General features: G+C 43.8%; 1 protein-coding gene across 4 annotated transcripts in view; it reads left to right on the top strand.

The window, feature by feature from the left end:
- Positions 1–15,048, top strand: part of LOC135265067 (protein SCAI-like) — a 35,460-nt gene extending 20,412 nt beyond the window's left edge. For 2 of the 4 annotated variants that reach the window (XM_064354295.1, XM_064354296.1), the window contains exons 4-19: positions 199–294; positions 925–1,011; positions 1,113–1,211; positions 2,550–2,570; positions 3,154–3,250; positions 3,486–3,584; positions 3,874–4,026; positions 4,218–4,319; positions 4,706–4,807; positions 7,404–7,482; positions 9,016–9,115; positions 9,213–9,294; positions 10,173–10,245; positions 10,890–11,063; positions 11,211–11,311; positions 11,404–15,048. In XM_064354295.1, the coding sequence (XP_064210365.1) occupies positions 199–294; positions 925–1,011; positions 1,113–1,211; positions 2,550–2,570; positions 3,154–3,250; positions 3,486–3,584; positions 3,874–4,026; positions 4,218–4,319; positions 4,706–4,807; positions 7,404–7,482; positions 9,016–9,115; positions 9,213–9,294; positions 10,173–10,245; positions 10,890–11,063; positions 11,211–11,311; positions 11,404–11,556 (1,618 nt within the window). In that variant the 3' untranslated portion in view covers positions 11,557–15,048. The remainder of the gene's footprint in view (positions 1–198; positions 295–924; positions 1,012–1,112; positions 1,212–2,549; positions 2,571–3,153; positions 3,251–3,485; positions 3,585–3,873; positions 4,027–4,217; positions 4,320–4,705; positions 4,808–7,403; positions 7,483–9,015; positions 9,116–9,212; positions 9,295–10,172; positions 10,246–10,889; positions 11,064–11,210; positions 11,312–11,403) is intronic. The other 2 variants (XR_010332839.1, XM_064354297.1) reach the window with 2 other exon arrangements.
- Positions 15,049–15,862: the final 814 nt, after the last annotated feature.

A 15,862-nucleotide genomic window follows, 5' to 3' on the forward strand; every position in this document is an offset into this window, starting at 1 on the left:
GAAAAAGACCACATACCGCTGTTATGTAACCTCATGCTTTGCTGTGTGTGTGTGGGGGGGGGGGTCTGAGGTGCGCTGGTGTGGCTTGTCCACGGCTTTCATTAATCATTAAGCAGAGAGCACTCCCTACTGCCGCACGCTCCAGCTGGGTTGGCTCACCGTGTCCGCCCGCGCCTCTCTCTTCCCTCCCTCTCGCAGAGACCTCCCGCAGTACGGGCACAAGCAGTGGCAGTCCTACTTCGGCCGCACCTTCGACGTCTACACCAAGCTCTGGAAGTTCCAGCAGCAGCACAGGTGCCGTGGTCCCCGCCGTAACTAATCCCAGCAAAGGTCACAGCGATGGCGAAGCGGTGGCGGTGATGAGTCTGGCACTAATCCTCTCAGTGCCTTTGGTTGTGTAACGGCCCTCCTGTGTTTTTCCCGCATGGCGCTATATATTATCCACCATCCAAAGCGCTATTTTCATAGTGTGTGAAATGTCATTTTGATCTATTCTTATACTATTGGCGTTTTTCTGTAATTGACCCCACTGATATCTTGCTTAGTCACATTTTTATTTGCTCGGTCTACAGAGGCAGTGCTGATTCTGTGCTGGTGATGAGTAAGGCCCCAGTGCTGTTGCCATTTCTCCAAACTTTTTTTAAAAACAAAAATTGTGGATTAAAGTTGGCTACAAAGCTCTGATGGAGAGAATGAATCGTGACCACCCTGATAAAGTGCATACTCATTGCCTTATATAAGAGGCTAAAATATGACTAAAATAGCCCTGCAGAACATCTGAGAAAGGCAGTGTTTCTGGATGTTTCCATGCAGATATCTGTGCAACTTGTGAGAGAGAGTCAGGGGTTTGTTTGCGAGTGTATTTTGATTTATATTTGCTGTAACGCCACTTGGACATTCCTGATTATCCATTTCTGTTCACAGACAGGTACTCGATAATCGGTATGGCCTGAAGAGGTGGCAGATTGGGGAGGTGGCTTCCAAAATCGGACAGCTCTACTACCATTACTAGTAAGGCAACATATGCTTATTTAACATGTTCCAGGCAACTCTGTTGTTCTTCTGCCTCCCCCCTTATGAATTCTAGAAATTTCCTGTCGTGTTTGTTTCAGTTTACGCACTTCTGAAACCAGCTACCTGAACGAAGCGTTCTCCTTCTACTCGGCCATCCGGCAGAGGTCCTACTATTACCAGGTCAATAAGGAGGACAGGTGAGCCCCAGGTGTGCCCATGCCCACCTTGCCTCTTTCTCCAGAGCACTAGAGCATTAGGCTTTAAATTGTGGGCTGGGGCCTAAAGGTCTCTGTCCAAAGAAGGTTACTGATGCCCTTTACAGTGAGCTCCATAATGTCTAAGACCATATTGTTTTCTGGATTTGGCTCTGTAATCAAACAATGTGGTTTAAAGTGCACATTCTTAGGTTTTATTTAAGAGTATTTTCATAGACATTACAATTTCATTATGTAGAAATAACGGCACTTTTTGTTTTTTTTTAACCCCCCCATTTCAGGGCACCAGAATTTTTGGGACATACAGTATTAATGTTATTTAAATGAAAGTAGTCATGTTTAGTATTTGTCGCATGTCCTTTGCATGGAATGACTGCTTGAAGTCTGTGACCCATGGATATCACCTGGTATTTATGCTGCAGAGCACCTTCTCTGGTGATGCTCTGCAGCATATGAAACACATGTTCAATTGGATTCAGATCAGGTGAAAGACTTGGCCAGTCAAGAATTTTTGACTGAAAAAAATGTCTTTGTCCCAAACATTATGGATTGACATTAATTATATTTATATATAATTAATTATATAAGTAATTACAGTATTAACTCCTGTGCCCCATCATTAGCTCTCCAGCCTGGTAATTTATGGCAATTTATCTTCTATGGTTAATTTCTGCTTTCATTTTGTCAAAGAGTACAGTTTTTTTTTGCATGCCAACATCATTTTTAAAATGGCTTTTTGTGGAGTTGTCAAGAGCGTGATATCCAGCTAAAGCACCAGCCCCCGGTACAGTTATGTGCAGCCCTTAAATACAGTGCCTATGCAGATCAGCTGCTTTACTGGAGAGAGAAATGAATCAGTGACTGGATCTTTTTTAAGGGAGAGTGGGCAGTCCACCCTCCTTTCATTTTTTCTTTATTTAGATGTGAAAGTAGAGAGAGTAACGGAGATGGGATCACAGAACGCAAAGTGTCATGGTGGGTGTCACCCCCAACCCCACAGAGTGACTCACAAATGGCTTCAGAATAGGCCAGCCTATAGACTGATTTATTAGATGTAAATCAAAGTATATACATTTACTTTCCACGTGTCCATTTGCAGTTGTAAGAAGGCAGTTTTCTTTGATTTCCAGCCTAAAAAATGATAGCGTAAGACCATAGTGATGTGTGATTATTGAATATTTATTGTGTGTTGTTATGTATTATGTATTGGGGTTATTGTACATTGAAAATACTGGAAGAGATGGAGTTAAGTTGTGGGAGAGGTGAGTTCAAAAGGGGGAGTATGCTACTATGATTATTATCTTTTCTTTGCTTTTTCAGATGCCTTTGTCTTCTTCCAGGGTGAGAATGCTTAGAACCTTGCACGTTCTGTCAAAATGTACTTAGCTGGGTTTTAACCGGAACCCATGACAGGTCTCAAATATAGCCCTACACCCTAACCACTGTGCCACACGATGCTCTTACTGTTACTCCTCTGCTAAGTCAGTCTTCTCTTGGAGTCTGGAGTTTCACACATGCCCGTTGTGCTGGCTGAGGTAGTAATGGTGCCATTTTGGCCAGATTCACATGGACCTCCGGTGTCATGGAAATACGGTTCTGCGATCCTGTGTCTTCTCAATGCCATCTGTCAACCTCTTCCTCTCTCCTTCTTTGCCTCTCCTCCCCTCTGTCCCTTCTTCACTTTCATCTCTTCCTTTCTTTCTCTGTCCTCTGTATCTTCTGCCCTCACTCCTTCCTTGTGTGCCTCTCTTTTTACTTTCCTCTCCTACACCCCTTGCATCTCTGGCTCACTTCCACTTCCTTTCTCCCTCCTGTACTCTCTCTTTCACCCTCTTGTCCTCTCCCCCCTTGCCTCTTTTCCTTCTCTCTTCTTCCTCGCCTTCTTTCTCCTTCCTTCTCTTCCCCCCTTCCTCTCTTCTCTCAGGCCGGAGCTGGTGGTGAAGAAGTTGCGGTACTATGCTCGCTACATTGTCGTCTGTCTGCTGCTGAATAAGATGGACCTGGTCAAAGTCCTGGTGAAGGTAAAGAGCGGGAAGGTTGTTGTGGGAGAAACACCGCTTGTGGACTATAGTGCCGTGACCATATAAAGTTCAGTGTGCTGTTGAAAGTCTTGTTGAAGGCTCAGGTTTTATTTTATTCAAAATCTTTTTTAAGATTAGACAGTTTGGCATGTTGTGATATCTCTCTCTCTCTCTCTTTGTCTACTTTGTTTCTGTGTGTGTGTGTGTGTGTGTGTGTGTGTGTGTGTGTGTGCAGGAACTGTCAGAGGAGATAGAGGACTATACGCAGCGCTTTAACACAGAGGACCAGCTGGAATGGAACCTGGTTCTGCAGGAAGTTGCAGCGTTTGTGGAGGTGTGGTCCTCAGCACTAACCTTTTACTGGATCTTTGGGTTCTCTTGGGTCTTTGTGTCATACAGGGGTCAGCTGTTCTGTTCCTGGAGGGCTGGTGTGTATGCAGGTTTTTGTTTCTACCAATTACCATGGCTCAATTAGCCAATTACACCCTATACACCAATGACAGACAGTTAACTCAGATTAGACTGGAATAAACTTTTTTTATCAGTACACAAATACAGGTATCAGCTATCTTTCATGAGATTTTATCTTTATCTTCTTTGTGTGTGTGTGTGTGTGTGTGCAGGCGGATCCTGTGATAGTGCTGAACGATGAAAACGCTGTGGTGATCACATCCAATCGGCTGCAGGAAGGAGGCGTGCCCCAGCTGGAGCAGGGCATGGTGGTTGGCCAGCTCACGCTGTCAGATGCGCTTGTCGTTGGCAATTGCAACAACCAGGTAGAGCCCTGTATGCACACACAGATAGACAGCAGCAAACACAGGAATCACATACAAAACATCTGAATGCAACTTGATATATAACACAACTGCCGTACAACTGTGAAGAAGCATAAATAATACAGTGTAGAAAACAGGAGGGAAGCTGAATTTGTTGACATTTGCTTTGTGTCCATCTCTCTCTCTCTCAGGTGAAGTTCAGTGAGCTGACTGTAGACATGTTCCGCATGCTCCAAGCTCTAGAGAGAGAACCTGTCAACCTGGCCACACAGATGACCAAGCCTGGGACGCTGGTGAGTGAGCATAACACACAGTGAGGCACAGTACAGATACACACACACACACACAAGCTCAAACACAGTCATACGCACATGCATGAACGCCAGATTTGAAAATGATGAACCTGCCCAAAGCCATTTTTCCCCACGCAATAACATAAAAAAGTATCCCAATTGGACAGGAATCTGCCCAATTTGGCAACACTGTCGGATACACACAGGCAAATACATATACATATGGACACACACATACTGGTATGTGTGCACACGCACTCATATACACATGCACACACACACACACACTCACACACACGCGCGTGCCTGTACAAATATCAGGGGTTCTCCCAGTAGGCCCTGTTTTGGCAGCACGGACAGGTCTGCAATCTTTTGTTTGTCTGCAGGAGCCCAGTGAAAAGCCAGCCAAGAGAGAGAACCCCCACAAGTACCTGCTGTACAAGCCCACCTTCAGCCAGCTCTACTCCTTCCTGTCCGCCTCCTTCAAGGTCTGTCCCTGTTTCTCCTTCTCTCCGCTACCCGGAGGTGCTTTTGAGTCGACTGAGACGCCCAGGCGATTTAAACACAGCTGAACTCGGTTGTCCTTTTAATCTATTTATTCCAACGCCTCTGTAGGACTGGCGGCTCAGCTTCAGTGACTTAAGTAAAGTTCTGGCTTGTGCGTGTTCCTGCTGAAAGACACCCACACCCTCTCTTCTGAGAGCAAACATGAGCTGGAACTGCTCTTTTGCTATTTCTCTCTCCTCCCCCCTTCTCTCCCTCTTGCTCTCTCCCTCTCTCTCCCTCCCTCTCCCTCTCTCGTTCTCCCTCTCCTTTCCTCCCTCCCTCTCCCTCTCTCATCCTACAGACTATGTGAGTGTCCATACTTGATATACAGGCCTAAAACTACATTAACCAAGAGGTTTTTTTTCTTGCAGAGTGTTTATGTATCTCAGAGGCTATATTGGGCCTTTGTTTCAGGGTCACCTACATTTATTTTACCTAATCATTGATCCAATTATGTAATTAAGGTTTGGTTGGAACACAAACCAGATGTATCCCCAGCACTGCAGGACCAGAGTTGCTTTCCAGTGATACTGTGTACAGTGTGCAAAATGATATGTTGATCACTACTTTGTATTAATGATACGATATCGGAGAAAGTGGCTTAACATTGTAAGAAAAGATTATAAATGGTTAACAGTTAGCCAGAACATAATACAGACTTATTATGTGTGGATTGGAGAAGTGAAATACTCCATTCTTGCATAAATTCTTCTCTATATTCTTCTTAGCTGTCTAAAAAGTTGTCAGTGTCCAATATGACATGTCCCATCATCAGATATGGCTCCTCCCACTGTTACACAGGGGCTTGGTGAAGCGAGTCGTACCTGTCGGTAATGAGTTTCCAGCATATGGAGCGTGCAGCTAAATTTTGAAAATATGAAGCAAAGCTTTTAAAAAAAAATCTGTTGAAGTCATTTACTGCTATATTATAGTGCAAAACAAAACCAGGGCGGCTGCAACCCTATTAGGACGTGGCCCCAATACCATTAGCTTGCCACAGCTGGGACCGAGGCCCAAATTCCCCAATATATCAGCCCCAGTGAAGTTTCTGAACCAGGACACAGCCCACTTGCTATTCCCCAGCATCCCAACCCCCTACCAGGAAGCTTTGGCCCACTTTAGCACTCATTCTGACCCCCCATGTGACGCAAATATAGCCACCAGTTCCGGCCTATACCTTAAATACCTAAAATAATACATACGTATTTTAGAACGAACAGCCGGTTCCCCTGGTGGTCGCGTGACCCTAACCAACCTCTTGTGTTGCTTATGGGGTTGGGCCAGCCCTGAGGGACACACCTCAGCATCTGTGCCCGGGATGTGGTCCAGAAATGGGGGCAGGGGGTTAAGGGATAACCCGTGTCTGGATCACTGAGTGTGCCGGTCACTGAAATTGTCCCATGCAACGTTTCTGTCGCTCGCCACCCCACAACAGCATTCGCTGATGCATCATCTACTACTCGTCGTCACAGGAAATCTGCTCCATCCGTTAGCGTGACAAGTGTTTCCCCTTTCAGCAATGACTCTCCTTGTAAAGCTGTAGCACTTTGTGAGGTGTAGAATAAATAACTTTGCTTGTCTGTGTGTGACCTTTATGGAAGCATGCTGAGAGGGAAGATTCTTCCCTTAGATGCTCTCCTTCCTCCCTCCCCAATTTCTCAATTATCACCTCCTTCACTCTCCTGGGGTTGGGGTGTTACTGTGGTTACATAATTCCAACAGACTGTTCACCCTCGCTCTCTACTGTCATCCCACAGCTGTTTTTTCTTTGTGTAAATTTTCTTTGTTTTTGCTGTTTAATAACTTGCTTGTGGTTGTGTGTTGGGTTTTGCTGACTTGACAACATAAGTTTTTCCCCTTCTTGTTAACTTAAAACACTTTGTATACAATAGAATACTTAAAGCGGTTAAAGCACTCTAAAATGGGAACCATACTTATATTGGACATCCAGTTGGAAAACATCAATGTGGAGTCTAGTAGCCTTTAGCATGCTGTATTAAAAACAATAATAGTATCACTAATTTGTAATACTGCTTGCTATAAATTAAATTTGATTATACACAGAAGCCATATTCATGACATTTCCTTGATTGATGTAATTTTGTGCTCTTTTCAAGATGACTTCAACTACAACTTTGTGTAGTGAAATGAAAGAAAAAATGAAATCATTTAGGAAATATGCCTATTTTGCAGAGTCAACAAAACATTATTGTATTTTAGAATTGAATTTATTAGTTATACCATATGATCACAGCTGTTATACTGAATGACATTTGGTGTAATTCTGCAAGATTGGCAGGTATACATTTTTTAGTCTGATACACACACACACACACACACACACACACTCACCCACACTCACCCACCCACCCACCTACCCCTGGTAACGTGCAAGGTGTCAGCTTTTGATGTCGTATGACTGCCATCTTTGACTGGCTGACTGTGTAAAGGGCACACACGGCTGATTCATGTGGTCTGTGGCACTGCAGCCTCCCGGTGGGTTTTGATCTCCGGTCGTGTGTCTGTGTTGTGTTTTAGGAGCTGCCAGCCAACAGTGTGCTGCTGGTCTACCTCTCAGCCACTGGAGTCTTTCCCACTGGACACACCGATTACGAAGGTATCATACAGTCCTGTCCCACCCTCACAGACTGTCTCCCGCTCTCACCTCTCACCGTTCACATAATTCACTCTGCCATTTCCCCCATTTGCTCATGCCAGCCCTGGCAGTGTACTGCGGACGCACCTGCTCTGCTTGGCTGCCTGTTGCCTGTGACTACACATGTGACTACACATTTGCTGGACTGCCCAGTGGTTAGGCCCCCCCGGACTGCATTCTGTTTTATGAGCTCATTTTGTTTCTGAAGAGCTCACAGATAATCATGAGCACTAACATGTCAGAAACAACTGCAGGGTTTTAAATAGGGTTTTACCTCACCCTGCAATCAAGTTTTGATGGTAAATCGGTCTGTCCGCCAATAATGTGTCCACAATTTAAAAATTTTAAGCGTTTCCCAAAAAAATTAATTTCCAAAAATCAACACTCATTTCTTAAAACACAGAATGGGCGGGAAACTCAAATTTCTCTCCCCTGCCAACCCACAGGAGTGGGGAAGCAAAAAGATACTGCACTGTATGTGCCAGCTTGTGTGTTACCTGTCATTCCCGGTGAGGCATGGCCAGTGCAGCTTGTTTGATGACTATTGAGATAAATGGGAAATGATTTAGACGAGGACATTAGCCTCTATTGAAAAACACCTCTTCAGCGTGCTCGAAACGTCAGAAACCAAATACTTCATCGTCTTCCGTCTGCTACCTTCTGCTTTGTGCCTGATTGATAAAGTCCTTCCGATTGGTCCCTTCTGTTTTGTGCCTGATTGATAAAGTCCTCCCGATTGGTCCCTTCTGCTTTGTGCCAGGTTGATAAAGTCCTCCCGATTGGTCCCTTAAATCAGGCGTGTTTGACAATGGGCCATGCAGCCTTTGGCATACAGAAGGACGTTTCAGGCCCCTTTCCAAATTGATGGCCCAGCAAACCAGTCCCCTCGCCCCCTGCCTTACACGAGATAAATAGCCGCCTGATGTATTGATTCGTGTCGTGCTTAAAAGTACATTGATTTTGCGACTATGAAATAACAGTGACATCACTCCAGTCCCATGAGAACGAAAGGCTCTGAGCCCTGGGCCAGTTCACTTCATGCTCAGCAAATGGCACTGATGCAGCTCTGATATAGTAGTGATACAGGTACATAAATTGCAGTTTGACATATAGAGTACAGTGGGTCAATTGGGATGAAGGGTGCTGAGAACTGAAGAGTCCCTTCTGTATTGTTATTATATATATATATATATATATATATATATATATATATATATATATATATATGGTAATTACAGAAGGATAATAATTTACCCTGTAATTTGAGATGTCAAGCGGACCGTCAGAATAATAAAGATGGCTTCTTCTCTCCTGTTTGTTATTACTCAGCTTGGGTGGTTCAGCACAAAATGATTTGTGTGTTTGTATGTGCGAGAGCATGTCAGTGTGTTATGTGTTGTGTGTATTTTTGCACAAGTGCATGTGTCTTGCTATTGCATACAGGTGCGCAGTGTGTATGAGTGTGTGTTTGAGCTCCTTCGTTTGTTCCTTCAGGTCCCTATGACTTTGGGGGAGTTCTGACCAACACCAACCGGGACGTGATCAATGGGGAGACAGTCCAGAAGAGGAGTCAGGCACAGAAAGAGATGCACTGGTGAGGGGGATGGGGAGTGGGCGGTGGTAGGTGTGTGTGACTCATTCGGATAAAGGTGAAGCCTGCAACCTTTTGACTTTTCTGCCCCTGTGGTCAGTCTCCATCCAGGTGACCTCTACCCCTTCACTCGAAAGCCTCTCTTTGTGATCGTGGACTCTTCAAACAGTTCGGCCTACAAGGTGAGTAGCCTCATAACCAGGTTTACCCTCCCCAGCTGAGCCTTAACACGTATGCAGGGAAAAATTGTATGTATGGTCAGGTGAGCCGTATTATAAATATACAGTAGCTGTGTTGTAAGAATAAATCCACATTCTTATATCAGAGTTATGTTTGAGATTTATATTTATATTTGAGACACTGGCACAAAGAAACATCTTTCATCTACACTGGTCTAGCACATGGTCTCAGGCTGAGAGGAAAGCATATTAACCTGGTCTAGTACATGGAGAATATACTGTCGACCAACAGTCACACTCTCATGAACAGCTCACTTTTTCTATTGTTGTTGGACTATGTTCACCATTTTTCAAACGTTTTAAGGGGACAATACAAATTTGCCTCTTGAGGACGCTGTTTGTAGATGAGGAAGAATAGTAAGAATATACTTTTGATTTAAACCAGCAATGCAAAAAGAGAAATTCTGGGAATGGGATTGTTTTACTGTGGACTGAAACCTGGGTGTTGTGCCAATTCTGAAGCGTATCCAATACACAAGGATGTTTTTTGGTGCCAAAGCGCCCTCTGGTGCCTGACATTGTATGGTGCATGCTTGTTTCTTAGACCCAGAATTTTGCTGGAACGCAGTAGCAAATTATCTGACTCCATTGATATAAATATCATATTAATTGTTTGAGACCTGTACAATTATTTCAGCGGATGACATTTTTACTAACTTGCTTGTCAGTCGCCCATCTCCTCTAATGTGTTTCTGTACAGTGCATACGATAAAATTAATTTACTGTGCTCGATATCGACCAGAGCTGTTGTGTGAAAGAATTGTGCTTGAGGGTGCCGTAGCAATGGCAGTAAAAATGTGATTGTCTTTTTTATCCTCCAGAATTTCTCTAATCTTTTTGGGCAGCCACTGGTGTGCCTGCTCTCGCCTACAGTGTACCCCAAGAGCATGCAAGGTGTGCGCCTCATACCCAGACACTCCTGCTCATTTCTGTTTTCAGGGACTCATTGCTGAATGTTTTTCATTTTGTTAATGATATAGACAGAGCATCTGCATGCACACACCTCAGGAAATGGTCTTAGCTTTAAAATGCAGCAATATCTATCGAAGTGGCTGGAATAGATTTGGTGCAGTAGCCAGTAGCCATTAGTTAATTTGTGAATAATGGTGATTTGCTGCAGCTTGTCGCTATGTGTTCTCAGCTCAGAGCAATCAGGTATTTTGTAAGAAAGGCAGGATCTGGTACTAAAATTTCCTTTAGATTTTTTTGGCAAGGAGTAGGCTTTGTAGCAGTAATGTAACTTTGTCTTGTCTTCTATCCCTTCACCTGTGTCTCCCCACATTTTTCCTTCATCTTTCTTTCACAATATTATTTTGCTGTACCCCTTTCCTTGCCCCCTTGTTTTCTCTCTCTCCACGTCTTTCTCTACCCTTCACATTTTTTTGCATCACCTCTCACCTCTCCTGCTACACCCATTCCCCATACCACTCTACATTAAACACCTCCACTTCACGCTGTCCTCCAACTTTTACATTTTTTTGGCCAATCCTCTCGATTTGTTCGCCACCGCCCTACGCCACCTCCCCCCCATCTCTCAGACCAATCACAGCGAGGCAGCCTCTTCACCCTCTTCCTGTACAGCCCCCTGATGGCCTTCCTCTCTGTGTGTGGCCTGAGCAGCATGCGGCAGGGACTGTGGGAGAAGGCTCTGGAGTTCCTGCACAGAGTGTACGGTGACATCGGCCAGATGATCACCCGTTCACACACCATAGGTACTGATGCAGTCCTGAGGACAGGAATTTAAATAAATTCTATGTATGACGGGAGCTTAATCTCTCTCTCTCTTGCTCTCCCTCTCTCTCTCTCTCTCTCTCTCTCTCTCTCTCCTGCTCTCCCTCTCTCTCTCCCTACATCCTCAGACCAAGCCTTCCTGCAGTTCTATGGCGATGAGTTCCTCCGGCTGCTCCTGATCCGTTTCGTGTTCTGCTCGGCCACACTGAGGCTGCACAAGCTGTTCCGGGTACTGTAGTCGTTTTCCATCTGAATGTTCCAGACCGAAGCAGAGGCCCGGTCGCCCGTGCCTGAAAGCCCCCCATCTGCTTGTGTCCGCAGGAGTCGCGCAGCTTCCCCGAGTCGTACCCGCAGCTGCCCAAACAGGACACGGTGGAGAGCAGCCTTCTCCAGAGGCACATCCTGGAGCTGGCGGCCATGTTGGAAGTGCAGAACCTCTTCTATGACAACACCCTGTCTCTGGATGACTACTGACCCCCTCAATCTCACACACACACTCATCTGAAGTCACAAAATTTATTTTTTTGGGGTGGGGGTTGGGAGGGGAATTGTTTCCCCTCTTTTGTGATGTTACATATTTTCTCACCTTTTTCTACTTTTTAAACTAGTTGGCCATCACAGGGATCTTAGTTTTAAACATGGGCTAGCAATTTTTTAATTCCACTGCAGTTTGGTTTGTATATGTAGGGACACGCAGCTAGACAGACTGATAGACACAATTGCCTATTGCTAAACATATTTACATTATCTACATGCCATGTACATAATATAGACACACAAACACAATTGAATACATTGTGCACTTATGTTTGTCTGTGAAAAGGACAAAAGATAACTGTGGGTGTTTTAGAAATGAAGATAATAGCAAGAATACAAACTGCCTGCAGTGATTCCATGAAGCTAGGCAGTAACTGAATTAAAACCCATTTTTGTTTCCTAGATGTAGGGCTAATGTCCTTGTTTTTGTGTGGCCAGGGCCAGGTTTACATAAGTGGTGGGTAGTCTGTAGTAAAGAACATTCTGCATGTGTTTATTGTCAACCTGTTGTTTTTACAGATATTGTGTTTTTGGCCTGCCTTTAGTCTTACTTTTCATTTAGTGGACTTTCTTGTTAACGAGTATGTTGCTTAAGGGGTTTGAAATATTTGATTTAATTTTTTAAGACTTCCTCTGTTGTCATGCATGATTAGCTAGGTTTCTACAGGCCATGGTAACAGCACGGTTGGATCCGTAGAGCAGTCCTGTGGCACTCCTGGTCAGAGTTGCCTTGCCCCAGGCACAGACAGGACCGAAGGGAGTGGCCCCTGCTTCCTGTCTTAGAGCAAAAGGTTTGGTGAGACACGGGAAAGGTGTGGAGGGGCTGGGCGAACCCAGCGCTTTTCGCCGATTTCCTGGTTTACCGATGATATTTCCTGAGCCCGCATGTTACGGTACCTCTCGCTGTAGTCACGCTGGGCCACATAGAAGACACTGCCATTAGGTGCGAGCCCCTCGATAACAGAAGAGGCACTTTCGTGGTTGTCTTTAATTGGCTGGCTTGTCTCACCGGAGGCAAAACCCTTTCCTTGTTTAATCATTTGTATAATGTGCAGTTCATAGCCTGTGATGTGCCGTTTTTTATAACCTACTGTCACAACTGTGTCCAATAGCCTATAGCCAGACAGAATATTTTTTATCTCGATAGAAAAAAAAAGAATTGAAAAGAAAATAAGGGAATATCATGAATATATGTATAGATTATTTACATTTGTGTGTGGTTTGAGTGGGCTTTTCATGTGGAGGTACCTTAAGGATGTGTCCCTGGACCTGCCAGCGGACGTTAGCACTGTCTGTGACCCCTAACTCCCAGCCCTAGTCTGACACTCATACATTCCAAGGACAAAGGGAGTGTCCGTCTGGAACTTCCACTGTGCTCCTAAACTGCTGGCTGAGATGTTGCCAGATCTGTCCATTTCTGCGTGTATGTGTGCGTCATAAATGAATTATGATAATAGTAATAATAGCCTTGCACTTTACCTTGTTGAAATATGAAACCTGATCATGTTTGTTGTACTGTCAGAAAAAAAGGCATGTCAGAAGAAAAAAAAAACACATTCCACTTTCTTTCATGCCCCAGGTCCCAGATATTCCTGCATGTGACAAACTGTGTCTGACGTTTAACATAGACCAATGTTGGACTGGAGTTGATGAGCCAGAACCAAAAGTTACCGCAATGACACTGTCCAGTGACAACAGTGACACTTTGTGGTCTCAGAGTGGAGTTGTGAATGATTAGGAAATGTACAGTAGAATCAAACAGCTTTAATTTTTGAAATAAATTGTCGCGTTTCATGCGTTTGTGAAACGTGACAAGTGCACACTGTCTTTGTGAAACTGGCCGTACCTGTGGGTGTGTCTGCGGTTACTGAGTGCTGTGGTCATGTGAGCTCATAGCCTCAAGGCATAAAAAATGCAACTATTTGATTGTGCTTGTGCTGCACACGCATCTGTCATGCTGGTGGTGCGTATGACTTCCACCACTGCAGGTGTATGATCCGTGATGGAGGCAATATGTGCGTAGGATGCACGTGTCTGCTATGCCCGTCCTGCATGAAAGATCCATGAAAAAAACATGGCGGACTGGCAGCCGCACATACTGGAAAGCACAGCCTGGGACTGGTGTTCACCCACGTGGACCACTGTTCACAGATTCAAAGATAATTTATTGTGTGGCTGTTAGTGTCGGAACTGAAAAAAAGAAATCTAACATTAGCTTTGTTCTTCCTTTTGAAAACTGATCTTAAATGTCCTGACAGTTTTCATAATATTTTTCCTTTTTTAAGAAAAAAGGTATTTTTGTTGTTGAGTGTATGTGTGGCATCCGGCATGGACCTAAATCCCACAGGGGCAATCACTGCCAGACTGAACGTTTCCTACAACTTTGACACTGACATTGATGGCAGAGGAGGAGAATGCCATGTGACACAGACAAAAATACAGTTATGTCACAGAGATCACAGGATCCAATCTGGCTTCCTATTATTCCTGTGCACAGGGTCAGTTAGTGGGCAGAAAGAGGAAATATTGTGATGTCATTGTTACATGTTTCATGTACAGCGGTCTTGGTACTAGACCCTTAAAGGGATGAAAAGGGATTGTTTTCTCCTGTTGCTCCCCTCCTACTCCCCAATTGTTGTAGTAACTCCCCTGCATTCTCTGAAACAACGAAACAGCGCCACCAGCGACATTTTTGACCTGTTAACCCAGATCCAAATTGCGTCAGTAAAAGCACAGGCGTTAATGCACCGAGTGTGGTTTAAATGTCTCTCTGCATACGCAAAAAAAAAAGGACATGAAGTTATGGGTAAACTAAAAAAAGCTCCTCCCCTTTAAGATATTTTATGTAGTAACATTGTAGCTTAGTAGTAACAAAATACACTTTATAAATGCGGAGTAACCAAGCTTCAAACACTTCTTTGTTTACAGTGTGTTTACGTGTACAAATTATCAGCAACCTTTTGATAAGAACACGAATTAGCTGAGAAACTTTACCAATTTAATCCCATTGTTCATTCTCTGTTGGTACATTCTAGGTTATGATGCTTTGTAAATGTAATTTGTATGGCCTAATCTAAAGTGTTACTTGTTAGTAAGGGTATTTCTAAAGGTTCCTACTGTTGTGGGAGGGTACAATATAAGTGACAAACGTCAGAATACTCTTTCTTTATAAGTTAAGGGGTTCTAGAGTTAATAGTTTAACCAACTTGCATTATTCTGCTGTCTGTTTTTTATCATACCAATGTCGTCCCCTTTGTTGCGAGCTTATATTTGATGTTCGTGTTGTTCATTACTGGAATAAATAAGTGATATGAGAAAAACAGATATGTGATTATACCAAAACATGCAAGCTTTTCTTTTTCACAAAATATTTTAACTGAATGCTTTATAAGAGTAATAAAAGGTTGATGGTTTTGATTACCTTGTAAATATTGTGTCTTTTACATGTTTTTAAAGTGCTCTATGAGGGCATCTTTCCCCTTTCTTGTGTGATTGAATACTGAGTCTGAATATTATTACAAGGATTCCAAAAGAGGAGTAGACAATACACATATCTGAACCAGATACACACCACAAGAATCCCCATAAATTCAAAATCTCCAAAAATTAACTGGAAAACTGAAGTTAGGTGGGTAGGGAGAGACTATACTGATACTTCTGGTGCTGATGATACCTTGGCCAATCTGCCATCTTTCATCCCTGGTCAGGATGGCGCTTCCTCTTTCAGGAACAGTAACCTAATCAATACTGAGAGTCCAGGGTTAAATGAAGACATCCAATTCAAAGCATAATCTATCTAAATGTTTCAAGGCAGGATCAGGTAAGTAGTAGAGGTTTGTTGAGAGCCTCCGAGCACAGTAGGTCAGTATTCGCCTATATGCCTATACACGCATGGTGGGATGATTAGAGTTCAAATTAGTAATTGGTTAATATAATAACTGGAGCCAGATCTAAGGTAACGGAAGACAGGCGACCTCATTCACATGATATGGCATCACGGGACTGTCATGTGATGAACATCACGTATAGGCATTGGCTTACTGAAAACGGCTGTGGCAAAACAAAAGAGTATCTCCTAGTCTCTCACGTGAAGTGGCATACGGGCAATATTGCGTGTCACTGTTTGTGAGAATCAGTGGAATCGCAGCGAATGTCGTTATCCTTGAAAAACACACAGACGCAGTAATTAAATAGTTAATCCAATATCGTGATTGACTGAAAGATAAACGAATCCGCTTCTGCA

Source organism: Anguilla rostrata, chromosome 10 (assembly GCF_018555375.3).
Source record: "Anguilla rostrata isolate EN2019 chromosome 10, ASM1855537v3, whole genome shotgun sequence".
In the NCBI taxonomy this organism is placed as follows: Eukaryota; Metazoa; Chordata; class Actinopteri; order Anguilliformes; family Anguillidae; genus Anguilla; species Anguilla rostrata.